Here is a 13,032-nt window from a genome sequence, read left to right on the forward strand (position 1 = left end):
AGTCTGTGTGATTACAGAGGCTGCTGGTTTGCCTAGAAGAGTCTATTTATATTCACAACATTAAAGACATGAAGCTGTTGAAGACCCTCCTGGATATTCCTGCAAACCCAACAGGTGAGCTCCAAAAATGGAACAAATGACCCTCAAATTTCATGTCCAGGTGCTTCTTTCTCAAACTTTCTTTTCCTCCAAATTGCAGACCCGAAACAGTGTTTTCGCTTTTTGAGTCTTAGTGAGGTTTATCTCGAAGCTTTGTCTTAATGGTGGCAGATTCAAATTATGTCAGGCTATGTGTTCTGCAAGGGGGCTGTGTGTCCTTCATGGCAGTCCAAGAATAACAACACCCTTTGTCTGGGATCCATATCAACAAATGTGTCAAGGCACGTAAGGTAGACATGTAAAAGATTTCAAGCATCTGATGTTGAAAGGCGTTTACCCCTAATTGTTTTTTGTGGTTCGTTCAGTACAGAGTAGGTGTGATAATTAGAAGCAGGTTTCAACTTGGCGTGTCTGCATGGCCAGCAAAAAGATAATCTGAACCATAAAGAATGCATTTTATTATACGACAAAGAAATATCTCTACTTTGACGATGTGCTAGGATATTAAATCTTACTGAATTCTCGGGATTTAACACTCTTTAATATGTTCCTGGGGTATAAGAAGAGGAATGGTTTGGATTTGTTATATCGAAATAGCAGATGACATTATATGAATTCATCGAGCTAGGAGTAAACAAGAAAGAATTCCTTCGTTGTGTGGTGGGGTGAGGAGTCAGCACACTGGAACAATTTGTACATTTAATGACTCTGGATTCACATTTGCAGATTATATTTCAGTTTAGTATCATTGAACAACTGCTTCTATTATATTTCAGTTTAGTATCGTTGAACAACTGCTTCCATTTGCTGTTTCTGAGTTATTTGGCTTTCACTGAATTTCAAGATCTATCTGGGTGCCACCCAAGTCACCTAGACTTTTTGACCCTTGGTTCCCTGATGAATAATATGCATCTCCCAGGGTTGGCTGAGAATTAAAGAAGGTAATGTTTGTGAAAGTGACCAGCACAGGAACCGCCATGCATGAAATACTTCCTATGCCTTCTCTTCATTCCAGTTCTATAAATGACCCTTGGCTGTTGATTTCAGTGCTTTCACATTTCAGCCATGGCAAGAGGATATTTTAAAAGAACAAAGCTAGCCAGGTGCTGTGGCTCACACCTATAATCGCAGCACATTGGGAGGCCAAGGCAGGTGGATCACCTGAGGTCAGGAGTTCAAGACCAGCATGGCCAACATGGTGAAACCCCATCTTTACTTAAAAAATACAAAAATTAGCTGGGCATGGTGGCGGGCGCCTGTAATCCCAGCTACTTGGGAGACTGAGACAGGAAAATTGCTTGAACCCAGGAGGCGGAGGCTTCAGTGAGCTGAGATTGCACCACTGCACTCTAGCCTGGGCAGTAGAGCAAGGCTTTGTTGCAAAAAACAATAAATACATAAATACATAAATAAATAAAAGAACAACGCCATTGAGGCTGTTAAGGAGTTCTGTGAGATAATGACTTTGAAGCATAATTTCTGAAATGGAAGATGGTATGTGAAGAAGCTATGGGTAGTAAGTTTTTCCCTTGGAAATGAGAGGCTGGAATCATCTGGACAAGTATCTATTGCAGACATTCTTTGTGCCTGGCACCATGGTAGGCACCATTAGTGCCAGGAGCCCAAAATCTAGTTGTCACGAGTTCCCTTCCACAGTCTGTCTGAGGTGATCTGAGACAGGTGCGCCAGCAGCCTTTGGCAGGGGTGGAACCATGTTTAACTCTGGGGTGTGGACACAGTTGAAGGGAGCATGTGCTCTTCCGATCGGGAGTGAGAGGCCCCTGAATCTGCATGGAGCTTGAGGCTGGCAGGGCCTGAGCTGGGCCTTCACGGATCTGGGGAGGGACGTCGGGCATGCAGAAAGCTAGAAGCTGCCTGTGGCTCTCAGTTTCTCTGAAGAGAGGGGAATTGAACAAAGTAAATGCCACTTACTCCTCACACCTGTCGCACACTTGACCCCCAGAGGACGGGGTTGCTTCAGGACTGAGCACCCTCCCTTACAAACAGATGTTTCTCCCCCCACCCCGGTTTTTTTTTTTTTTTTTTGAGACAGAGTCTCACTCTGTTGCCCAGGCCGTATGAGGTGGTGCGATCTCAGCTCACTGCAACCTCCACCTCCCAGGTTCAAGCGATTCTCCTGCCTCAGCCTCCTGAGTAGCTGGGTCTACAGGCGCCCACCACCACACCCAGCTAATTTTTTGTATTTTTAGTAGAGATGGGGGGTTTCTCCATGTTGGCCAGGCTGGTCTTGAACTCCTGTCCTCAAGTGATCCGCCTACCTTAGCCTCCCGAAGTGCTGGAATTACAGGCGTGAGCCAGCACACCCAGCCACCGTTACTCTTATTATTTAGCAAAAATAGTTGTTTTTCTGTAATTCAGAAAACTCACTGGTTGCCTTAGTTTCTGCAGCTTAAACAGAGAGAAAATCAGGTTTAAAAGTGCAGGGCTATTTGTGTTCCATGTTAGAGACAGTGTATATTGCTTGTAAAGGGAATCACTTTTATCTCAAGAAAAATTAGAAACAACGGCAGAGACTTTCTCTGTCTCAGATAAAAGAATGCCTCCTTATGAAAGGATCCAGGGATAGATTGAGTATTTCTTCTGAAAGACCAGGAGCAGGTTGACCAAACTGTGTCTTTTTAGACCTCTGATGTTCTTTGGAGACACAGCCCAAGGTGTTTTAAATGCTACCGTTTGTAGTTATCACCTCAACCTCTCCTGACCTCCCTTTCTACTGCAGTAAAATGGAGATGATCATTTTTAGCCTGCAGAGTTGCTACGGAGAGCATTACCTGAGGTCGTGGCCTGGGTGGGCAAAGGTGGGTCCACCCTGTCCACGCGGGCAGTCAGACTCACTCCCCAGCCAGCTCCGTCCCATAGGGCAGCCTTGCACAGGTCAGAGCTGTGCTTCAGTGACATGATCAGGTCCTCACTCGGGAACCTTCAGAGGACTCTGCACTGTCAAAATCATGAATATACACTTCCCAGAGGCCAGGAGTTGCCTTATCTGTTCTCATCCTCTAGTTTATTTTCTGAACGAAGAAATAAGATGGAAACTCTGACTGGTGATTTTATAAATCCTTGCTAGGTACAAAAGGAAGACAGAATCACTTGTCTAATTGTCTTCAGTACACAAATCCTGAATGCATTTTGACTTCAGAAACTACAAATAAATTAGCTACGCAGAGTTTGCCTGTTGCCTCACACTTGGTATCTAATGCAGCTGTAAATTTCCTTCTTTCTGTCTGTTTGTGTCATGCCCATTCCTGTTGTGTCAGAGATTGCAGGCTATTTCCTTTAAAGAGCTTGGCCAGACAGGGGCTCCAAGTTAATTTCCTGCTAGCACAGCAGTCTGCTCTGAGCAGTCAAGGGTGGAAATCTCCATGAAAGCCCTGCCAACTGCAGACCTCCCAGTGTGGAGGAGGTGGTCACAGAGCTGACCACCTTTTATGGGATATTGAGGGAGCATTCTATACCACACAGCAATGCAGATCATTGAACAATTCATGGTTTCTTCCCCAGCAAGACCTCTTTCTTGCTTGAAAATGGTAATACAAGTGGTATAAATGCTTCCTTTCTGTAGGAGCATAGGACATTTGCTGTACAAAGAAGATTTCTTTCCTTTCTATTTTTGAAAATTGGAAAGCGTAACCTGAGACGTTAATCAACTCAGAGGGAACTGCATTTTATAAATCACTGTTAACTTACCTGAAGTTTGACATGCAATACTTTAAATACCAAGGTGAGAATCATTTACAATTATGGGACTTCCTTTTAATTTCACTGATGATGCCATTGGTTCTTGAGTTGAGAGCAGGCACTTCTTTTCCAGCTGTAGAAGAATTACAGCTGAATAATTACAGTGGAATTATAGCTGCCAGTGGCTTGTGAAAATATGTGTCAAGTCTATAACAAGTCCAAAAGCCCCATCAGAACCTCATTCCTAGGTAGAAAAAAGACTGGAAGGAAATGCGCTTAGATGTTCAGAAAAGTGAAAAGCCTCTGGGTTTTAGAATTGTGGGTGATTTTTTTTTTCTCCTTATATTTTCTAGGCTTCACAAGTGTTCTACACCATCACTTTTGTATTATACAATAATATTTTTAAAGCCCATTTCCTTCCTTAAAAAGGCTTTGTGTGACACCTGTAACAGAAAGAGGAGACTGGCAGAATGGCAATAGCCAAGCTAAAGAAAACTCTTCTTGCTTGCCTTGGGTGGTTCCCAAGATAGGAAGATACATTCATGGAGCTGGTTGGATTTTTCTGACACTTGGGCCGTAGGGAAGTCACAGCAGGCTTTTCTGGGGACCTTCATTAAGTCTGTAAGGGTAGGAAGGCAGGATTCCTTGTCTAAATTCAGATGACTTGGTAGAGGTACGAGCCTGGAGGCAAAACTGTCAAATAAGTGGTATGTGTCAGAGTATGCCTGCCCTCACTCTTATCCTTTGTCCCTTTCTTGTTAGCATCTAGTGTCATCCGGTTCTATAATAGGTATTACAGAAAGTTCAATGTTAGCTTAGAAAGTTTAAACCTTTCTTCCCTTCTGGGAATATTTATATTTTAACATAAAACTCTGAAGCATAGCTGTAGGTATGCGTCCAAGGCTTCTGCTCCAAGACCATTTAGCTCTCTCTGCCATAAAGACATGCCCAATATTTCAGAGGGAAGAAGTAAGAAACGAAGGCTTGGCATGTTGGAGTATTAAATCTGGAAAGACCTCTGTGTCGTGGTAGCTTTCATTTCACAGACAGGAAACAGGCCGGAAAGAGCCACAAATAACTCGGCCAGAGTTGCATAGTACATAACAGACCCCAGTCTTGAACCCATGTCCTCAGCCTGTCTCTAACCCAGATAAATATTCCTGAAACACGCCTTAAAATAAAATTTGAAAGTCTTTTTTGAGATATAATTCACATCCTATGCAATTCACCCATTTAAAATGCATGGTTAAATAGCTTTTGGTATATTCACGGAATTGTGTAACCATCACCACAATTAATTTTAGAGCATTTTCATTGCCCCAGAAAGAAACCTTGTACCTCTTAGCCATCACTCCCTCTGCCCCCAGCCATAGGCAACCCCTAATCTACTTTCTATCTCTATTAGATTATGGATTTCTCTACTCTGGACATTTTACAGCAGTAGACTCATATAATATCGGTTCCTTTGTAACTGACTTATTTCACGTAGCCTCATGTTTCCAAGGTTCATCTGTGTTGAGGCATGTATCAATACTTTATTTTCCTTGCTGGATAATATTCTATTCTAAAAATATGTCACATTTTCTTTATCCATTTATCAGTTGATAACATTTGGGTTATTTCCACTTTTTGACTTGTGAATAATGCTGCTATGAACATTAATATACAAATGTTTGTGTTGACATGTCATAATTTCTCTTGTGTATATATGTAGGAGTGGAATTTCTAGGTCATATGAGAACTTTATGTTTAGCTTTTGAAGAACTGCTAAAGGTTCCAGGGCACTGCCCCATTTTACATTCCCACCAGCGGTGCATCGGGTCCCAGTTTCTCCATATCCTCACCAACATTGTCTTTTTGACTATAGTCATCCTAGTGGTTGTACAGTGGTATCTCATCGTGTTTTTAACAGTCTTTAAAAAAACATATGTTCTAGGCTGGGCGCAATGGCTCATGCCTGTAATCCCAGCACTTTGGGAGGCTGAGGCGGGCAGATCACCTGAGGTCAGGAGTTTGAGACCAGCCTGGCCAACATGGTGAAACCCCGTGTCTACTAAAAATACAAAAATTAGCTGGGTGTGGTGGCAGGCCCCTGTAATCCCAGCTACTCAGCAGGCTGAGACAGGAGAATCACTTGAACCCAAGAGGCGGAGGTTGCAGCGAGCCGAGATTGCACCACTGCACTGTAGCTTGGGCAACAGAGCAAGACTCTGTCTCAAAAACCAAAACAAAACAAAACATGTGCTGAGAAACCTTCAGCAGTGACATACTGCATTTGGAAGGCCTTAACTCTTTAGTTTAGTACTCTAGTCCTTGTAAGATTTCCACAGTCTGCACATCTTTTCTGCCAGCCGCCTCAGCACACAAGCCAACCAGATCTCCTGATGGCCTTCCCCACGCAGTTTCACAAGGCTCGAATCCCTTCTGCCTGCCTAGCTGTTCTTGAAATTACATTTGGATGGCAAAGAACTCAGACGGGATGAGGAATTGGGGTTTCCAGAGCAAAACTGGAAAAAAAAAGAAAAGAAAAGAAAAGAAAAGAGTTGCCTCTTTCAAGGCTGGGGCCAGAAATGACCTTGTATAGCCAAAGGGGTGGTAGGGCTGCCAGAACGTGCAGTTGAAGGTTTCAGGGCTCGGCCACTTCCTCCCGGAGCTATGCGTGGCGAGTGATAAGAGGACAGCCCCGCTATGGACTCAGCAAAGCCAGAGCAGGAAGTGAGACCTAGGTTCCAACTCTAAATGTTTGCTTTCTTTTTCCTTTGCTCCCCTTCCTCAGCAGATTAGTTAAGGTATGTTTCAGCCTGACCTAAAGTTTTTCTTATACTTTTAGAAGAAACCCACTTAATATACTAACTTGTAATAGATGCCAGTCACCTTTTTTACTTTTTTTTTTTTTTTTGTAGAAAGATGTTTCTCTTCCATGATCTCAAAGTTTCTGGTAACACTTTGGTTTCTATGGAATTGCTGGAATTCGCTGCTATCATGTGCACCCCTATTAATCTAAACCATTGTTTTGAAAATCCTTTACTTAAATGTTCCCTCCTTGAATCCCCTTATAAATAAAAACAGCTTATGTTGGTTCAATGGTTTGATGGGCTGTTTACTCTTCTGGAATATTGTTGAAGCATTTTAAATCCAAAATGTCCTCTTTATTTAGTTTGCCTCAATGTCTAGGCACACCATCTTGACTGCAGACGCAGACCTCAAATGAACTCCTGCCTCCGGAGGTGCCCATTTCCCTTATCAAGGCAGGACATTCGGCTCAGAAATTGCTCAGTTTCTTTTTTTTTTTTTTTTTTTTGAGACAGAGCCTCACTCTGTCACCCAGGCTGGAGTGCAGTGGTGCTATCTTGGTTCACTGCAATCTCCACCTCCAGGTTTAAGCAATTCTCCTGCCTCAGCCTTCCGAGTAGCTGGGACTACAGGCATACACCACCATGCCTGGCTAATTTTTGTATTTTTAATAGAGACAGGGTTTCACTGTGTTGACCAGCCTGGTCTCGAACTCCTGACCTCAGGTGATCCACCTGCCTCGGCCTCCCAAAGTGCTGGGATTACAGGCGTGAGCCACCGTGCCTGGCCTAAAATTTCTCAGTTTCTAAACAGGTTCTTGGCAGCTCCTCTTCTCCAACTTGAAGTTACTGGCCAACAGTATATAATCATCTGCAGAAAGAGCAACATACACTGACCTTTCACAATAGGAAGATTTATTTAAGTTTTGACTAAATCTTTTGTAGCCCTAGAGGATAATGGAATTGGAAAAGAAGTAGATGCTGTTTCAGAGTCCTGGGGTAAAATGTAAAAATGAGCAATATATATATATAATATATACGTGTGTGTGTGTATATATATGTTTGTGTGTGTGTATATATATGTGGGTGTATATTTGTGTGTGTGTGTGTGTGTGTGTGTGTGTGTATTTTTTTTTTTTTTTTTAAGACAGAGTCTCACTCTGTAGCCCAGGCTGGAATTCAATGGCACAATCTCCACTCACTGCAACCTCTGCCTCCTGGGTTCAAGTGATTCTCCTGCCTCAGCCTCCCAAGTAGCTGGGACTATAGGCATGTACCACCATGCCCAGCTACTTTTTGTATTTTTAGTAGAGATGGGGTTTCACCATGTTGGCCATGGAACTCCTGACCTCAAGTGATCTGCCCGCCTCAAAATGGTGGAATTACAGGCATGAGCCACTGCACCCGGCAAGTCTCATTGTTTCACTGTAGCAAGGACACAGCCAGTGTTAAATCAGGAGGTCTTCCCCTGTGACTTGGCTTTATTGGAACTCTTTGATCAGAAGAATCATCAGTGGAAAGCAGTTGTCTACAAAGCTATTCCTCCCCTTGCCAGTAGGTGGCACTGTAACTGTACTGTTTTCAGATGCCCTCTCCAGCCGTGCACTCTCTCCCTTGGCCCCAGATTTCTCATGTCCTGTTTCTTCTTTGCCAGGTCTATGTGCTCTCTCTATCAACCATTCCAATTCTTACTTGGCCTATCCTGGAAGCCTGACTTCAGGGGAGATTGTGCTTTATGATGGAAACTCCCTGGTAAGTTGACAGTGACCCGGCTGAGCCAACCCACCTGCCTTGGCTGTGTGGTCATGGAAGGAGATAGATAAGGACACCCTGCCGCAGGGGGCTGGAGGCGGTGGGGGCAAGCCATACTGGGGGCGTTGTTCAAGAGAAGGTGATGCTATTTCCCCTCGGGCTTGCTGTCAGTCAACATCACCATGAGCCAGCCGGCCAAGGCCAAGTCAGACATCTGCAGCATAATGAAAACCACTTGCGAGCAGGGGGCCAGTTGTCTGCCTGAATGTGTCACGCTGTCCCATGCCACAGCCTGAGACAGTGTGCAGGTGTTTCATATTCCCTGCCCTCTGGTCTCTGAGGCATCCCTGAGCAGGACAGGATTGCTGTGGGAAGTTCCCTAAACATGCATGCAGGGCATGCCTGCGATGGCACTACACTGTGTCAGCTGCTCAGTTCGTGGCCACCTTCCCGAGGGCAGGAAAAGGGAAGGAAATGGAGTGGCCTTTGAAGCCGAATCTTGATTCACCAGAAAATGACACACAGTTTACATGCAAATGGCCTGGGGAACAGAGGAAGAGACAGGGAGCTGGACAAAGGAGGGAGAAAGGAGAAAAGAGGAAGGGTGAAATCCATCTTCCCTCTTCCACATCTTCAGTATCCATTTTGCCTTTTCACCAACAGAAAACAGTCTGCACTATTGCTGCCCACGAGGGGACACTGGCTGCCATCACCTTCAATGCCTCAGGCTCCAAACTAGCAAGTGCGTCTGAAAAAGTGAGTCCACTCCCACCAACGCCTCTGTCTGGGGTTCGCTGGATGGCTCCTGCCATGCCCAGGGCTGGGATGGAACGAGCCTGTGACATGAAGACTGACTGGTCTCTGGGCCCACTCAGAATTTGTTTCAGAGGGAGAATTTCTGGCCTCTGCATGTGTGCTATATTCATGCATTTGTTAATTCAATAATTCAATAGGCCAGGGGCCTGCACTATGCAAGATACAAGACACTTTGCATGAAAATTCGTGATCTTATGAAGAAATGTACATGCACATCAGCCGTAGAGACAGACAGATACTACACCTTATAAACACAGTACAGTGCAAACCAAATGCTTTACTTTGCTATTTAGAGAAACTGACGTCTTCTGCCTGGAATAATCAGAGAAAGTGATCAAATTGAATTTTTTTTTTTTTTTTAATTTTGAGATGGAGTCTGGCTCTGTCACCCAGGCTGGAGTGCCATGGCACGATCCCGGCTCACTGCAACCTCCGCCTCCCAGGTTTAAGCAATTTTCCTGCCTCAGCCTCCCGTGTAGCTGGGATTACAGGCACATGCTGCCACGCCTGGCTAATTTTTTGTATTTTAGTAGAGACAGGGTTTCACTGTTGCCCAGGCCGGTCTTGAATTCCTGAGCTCAGGAAATCCACCCGGCTTGGCCTCCCAAAGTGCTAGGATTACACCATGCCCAGCCTCAAACTGAAATTCTAAGAAACCAGAGCAGTTGGGTGAACACACACACACACACACACACACACACACACACACACACACACACACCAGCCTTGGGCACAGGTGGAAAGGAAAAGGTAGACAGCGAGTGTTTAAAACATTTTCCAGGAATTGTTGATATGGAACATAAATAAAAATGCCTCTACGCTCAACACGGTGTGCTTCCTCAGAGACAGATGTTCAAAACCAATAAAACAAACTCCTCTCTGAAGGGACATCTCTGTGTGAAACCATTAATGGTTATGAAATGTCCACCTGCTTTCTTTTCCAGGGCACAGTCATCCGGGTGTTCTCTGTCCCTGACGGGCAAAAGCTCTATGAGTTCCGGAGAGGGATGAAAAGGTCTGTGTTCAATGTCAAACCCATTTTAAAGTCCCCGCAGAAGTCCCGCGGGGGCCGCTGGCAGCTGTCTAGGGAGAGGACAGAGAGTGGCTCTGTGCCCTCCACTCACCTGGAGGAAGTGTAACTACTCTCCCAGGTAATTGACTTCCAGGCTTTACTTAGGGTTCAGCAACACTGAAAGCCGAGATGCTGTTTTAACACAGTTCAGCCATGAGAGTCCCTTTTTGATGTGTGTGTGGGCGGCCGGCACAGGAGAAATGAGAGAGCCAGGGAGTCACAGTCCAAAAATAATTTCTGATTTCCTTCCATGGAAATAAAGGACCATGTAAAGTGTGACTGTTTGGGATCTTATTGGATGTAGGTTTGCAGCCAGATCGGTGCACAGAGCTACCAGAAGATTCCAAGATGCCAGGCACAGTTCCTCCCTTCTGCTGACAGAGGCAGGGCTGTACCTTCTTTCCTCTCACATAAATAAGACTATGGGCCGGGTGCGGTGGCTCACGCCTGTAATCCCAGCACTTCGGGAGGCCGAGGCAGGCGGATCACCTGAGGTCAGTAAGGAGTTCAAGACCAGCCTGACCAACATGTTGAAACCCCGTCTGTACTAAAAATATAAAAATCAGCTGGGCGTGGTGGTGTGTGCCTGTAATCCCAGCTACTTGGGAGGCTGAGGCAGGAGAATCGCTTGAACCCAGGAGGTGGAGGTTACAGTGAGTTGAGATCAAGCCACTGCACTCCAGCCTGGGCAACAGAGGGAGACTCTGTCTCAAAAATAAATAAATAAAATAAAATAAAAAAGACTATGACCCTTTGTGAATCTTTCTGACATTGATTTCTAAATATGGGCACCACAATGTGTAAGGGATTTGGGGCTACCTAGGCTCTTCAGGACACATCTAATTTTCTTATAAAGCTGATCTCTGAGCTATAAGGCCGTAACTCTCATTTCTGTAGCTCACGGGCCCATGTGTTGCTGTGTTTCTAGGTATGTGACAATCAGCTCTCTAGTGTTCAGTATGGACTCACAATTCCTCTGCGCCTCCAGTAACACCGAGACGGTACACATCTTCAAGCTGGAGCAGGTCACCAACAGGCAAGTACTGCACAGGGTGCCAAATGCTCATTAAAATGAAAGGAGTCAGGCCCTGGCTCTTCTGCCAGCATGAATGATCTCTTTTCTTTCTCAACACCCTGATCTTGGCTTTACTTGGGGCTTCACCTAAGTGATGGAGTGTGTTAGCAAAACTTTGGGGGCATAATGCACATAAGCAAAAAACTGGGAGCCAGCCACGTGAGTTCACGTCCCAGCTCTGCCTCTTAGGAGCCAGGAGATCCTGGGAAGATAATTTAGATCCGTGTCCTTCAGTTTCCTCATCTGCAAAACAAACCTAACGGTAGTATATGCATCTGAGGCTTGTTGCAAGGATTAAATGAGTCTGCAGATCTCAAAGCGTTTAGCATTGTGCCTGGCACATAGTAAGCACTAAGAAGCATCAGCTGATGTAGCTGTAAATATAGCAATATATTTATTTATCATCGCTGCCAGCACCACCGCTGAGTGCTTGGGAAACACCTGCAATTTCTCAGGGCTTAAGAAGCTGTCTGAAAGGTGAAAGAAAAGCCTAAAAAGTGGATAAAATCTCTAGGGAAAGAGTAAAAAGAACTTCAGGGCAAACAATGAGCTTTGGGTTACACCTGTGCAGAATGGCGGTTGGAAAGTTCTGGAAAGACTAAGGAGTGGGAAGGGAGCAGCCCCCAGTGTTTCATACCCCACAGTGGGGTGCAAGGATTCTAGAGAAAGAGTGCTTTGAAAACGTTACCCCAACCTGCAGGGAAAGGCAGGATCAGGACAGAAGGCCTACTGTATTTGGGGAGTTGATTGTTGGTACCCTTGGATGGAGTTTCAGAAGAGGAAGGTGTAGAGGCTGGGCACCATATCACACTGATACATGCTAACACATACATAACAGAGGCCAGGCACCATATCACATTGATACATGCTAACACATACATAACAGAGGCCAGGCACTGTATCACACTGATACATGCTAACACATACGTAACAGGGGCCAGGCGCCGTATCACGCTGATACATGCTAACACATACGTAACAGGGGCCAAGCGCCGTATCACGCTGATACATGCTAACACATACGTAACAGGGGCCAGGCGCCGTATCACGCTGATACATGCTAACACATACGTAACAGATGCCAGGCGCCGTATCACGCTGATACATGCTAACACATACGTAACAGGGGCCAGGCGCCGTATCACGCTGATACATGCTAACACATACGTAACAGGGGCCAGGCGCCGTATCACGCTGATACATGCTAACACATACGTAACAGGGGCCAGGCGCCGTATCACGCTGATACATGCTAACACATACGTAACAGGGGCCAGGCGCCGTATCACGCTGATACATGCTAACACATACGTAACAGGTGCCAGGCACCGTATCACGCTGATACATGCTAACACATACGTAACAGGTGCCAGGCGCCGTATCACGCTGATACATGCTAACACATACGTAACAGACGCCAGGCACCGTATCACGCTGATACATGCTAACACATACGTAACAGACGCCAGGCGCCGTATCACGCTGATACATGCTAACACATACGTAACAGACGCCAGGCGCCGTATCACGCTGATACATGCTAACACATACGTAACAGACGCCAGGCGCCGTATCACGCTGATACATGCTAACACATACGTAACAGGGGCCAGGCGCCGTATCACGCTGATACATGCTAACACATACGTAACAGGTGCCAGGCGCCGTATCACGCTGATACATGCTAACACATACGTAACAGGTGCCAGGCGCCGTATCACGCTGAT

General features: G+C 45.4%; 2 protein-coding genes across 2 annotated transcripts in view; one reads left to right on the forward strand and one right to left on the reverse strand.

Annotated features, from left to right (window-relative positions):
• WIPI1 (WD repeat domain, phosphoinositide interacting 1) overlaps nt 1–13,032 on the forward strand; it is a 38,602-nt gene that overhangs the window by 13,316 nt on the left and 12,254 nt on the right. Inside the window, exons 4-8 of the mRNA XM_008012001.3 lie at nt 18–114; nt 8,245–8,342; nt 9,006–9,098; nt 10,103–10,173; nt 11,159–11,266. Of these exons, the coding sequence (XP_008010192.1) occupies nt 18–114; nt 8,245–8,342; nt 9,006–9,098; nt 10,103–10,173; nt 11,159–11,266 (467 nt within the window). The remainder of the gene's footprint in view (nt 1–17; nt 115–8,244; nt 8,343–9,005; nt 9,099–10,102; nt 10,174–11,158; nt 11,267–13,032) is intronic.
• The window catches only part of ARSG (arylsulfatase G), a 163,791-nt gene continuing 154,459 nt past the window's right edge, over nt 3,701–13,032 (reverse strand). Inside the window, exon 12 of the mRNA XM_073005092.1 lies at nt 3,701–3,931. Within this exon, the coding sequence (XP_072861193.1) occupies nt 3,849–3,931 (83 nt within the window). The 3' untranslated portion in view covers nt 3,701–3,848. The remainder of the gene's footprint in view (nt 3,932–13,032) is intronic.

The sequence above is a fragment of the Chlorocebus sabaeus genome, chromosome 16 (assembly GCF_047675955.1).
Source record: "Chlorocebus sabaeus isolate Y175 chromosome 16, mChlSab1.0.hap1, whole genome shotgun sequence".
Taxonomy (NCBI): domain Eukaryota; kingdom Metazoa; phylum Chordata; class Mammalia; order Primates; family Cercopithecidae; genus Chlorocebus; species Chlorocebus sabaeus.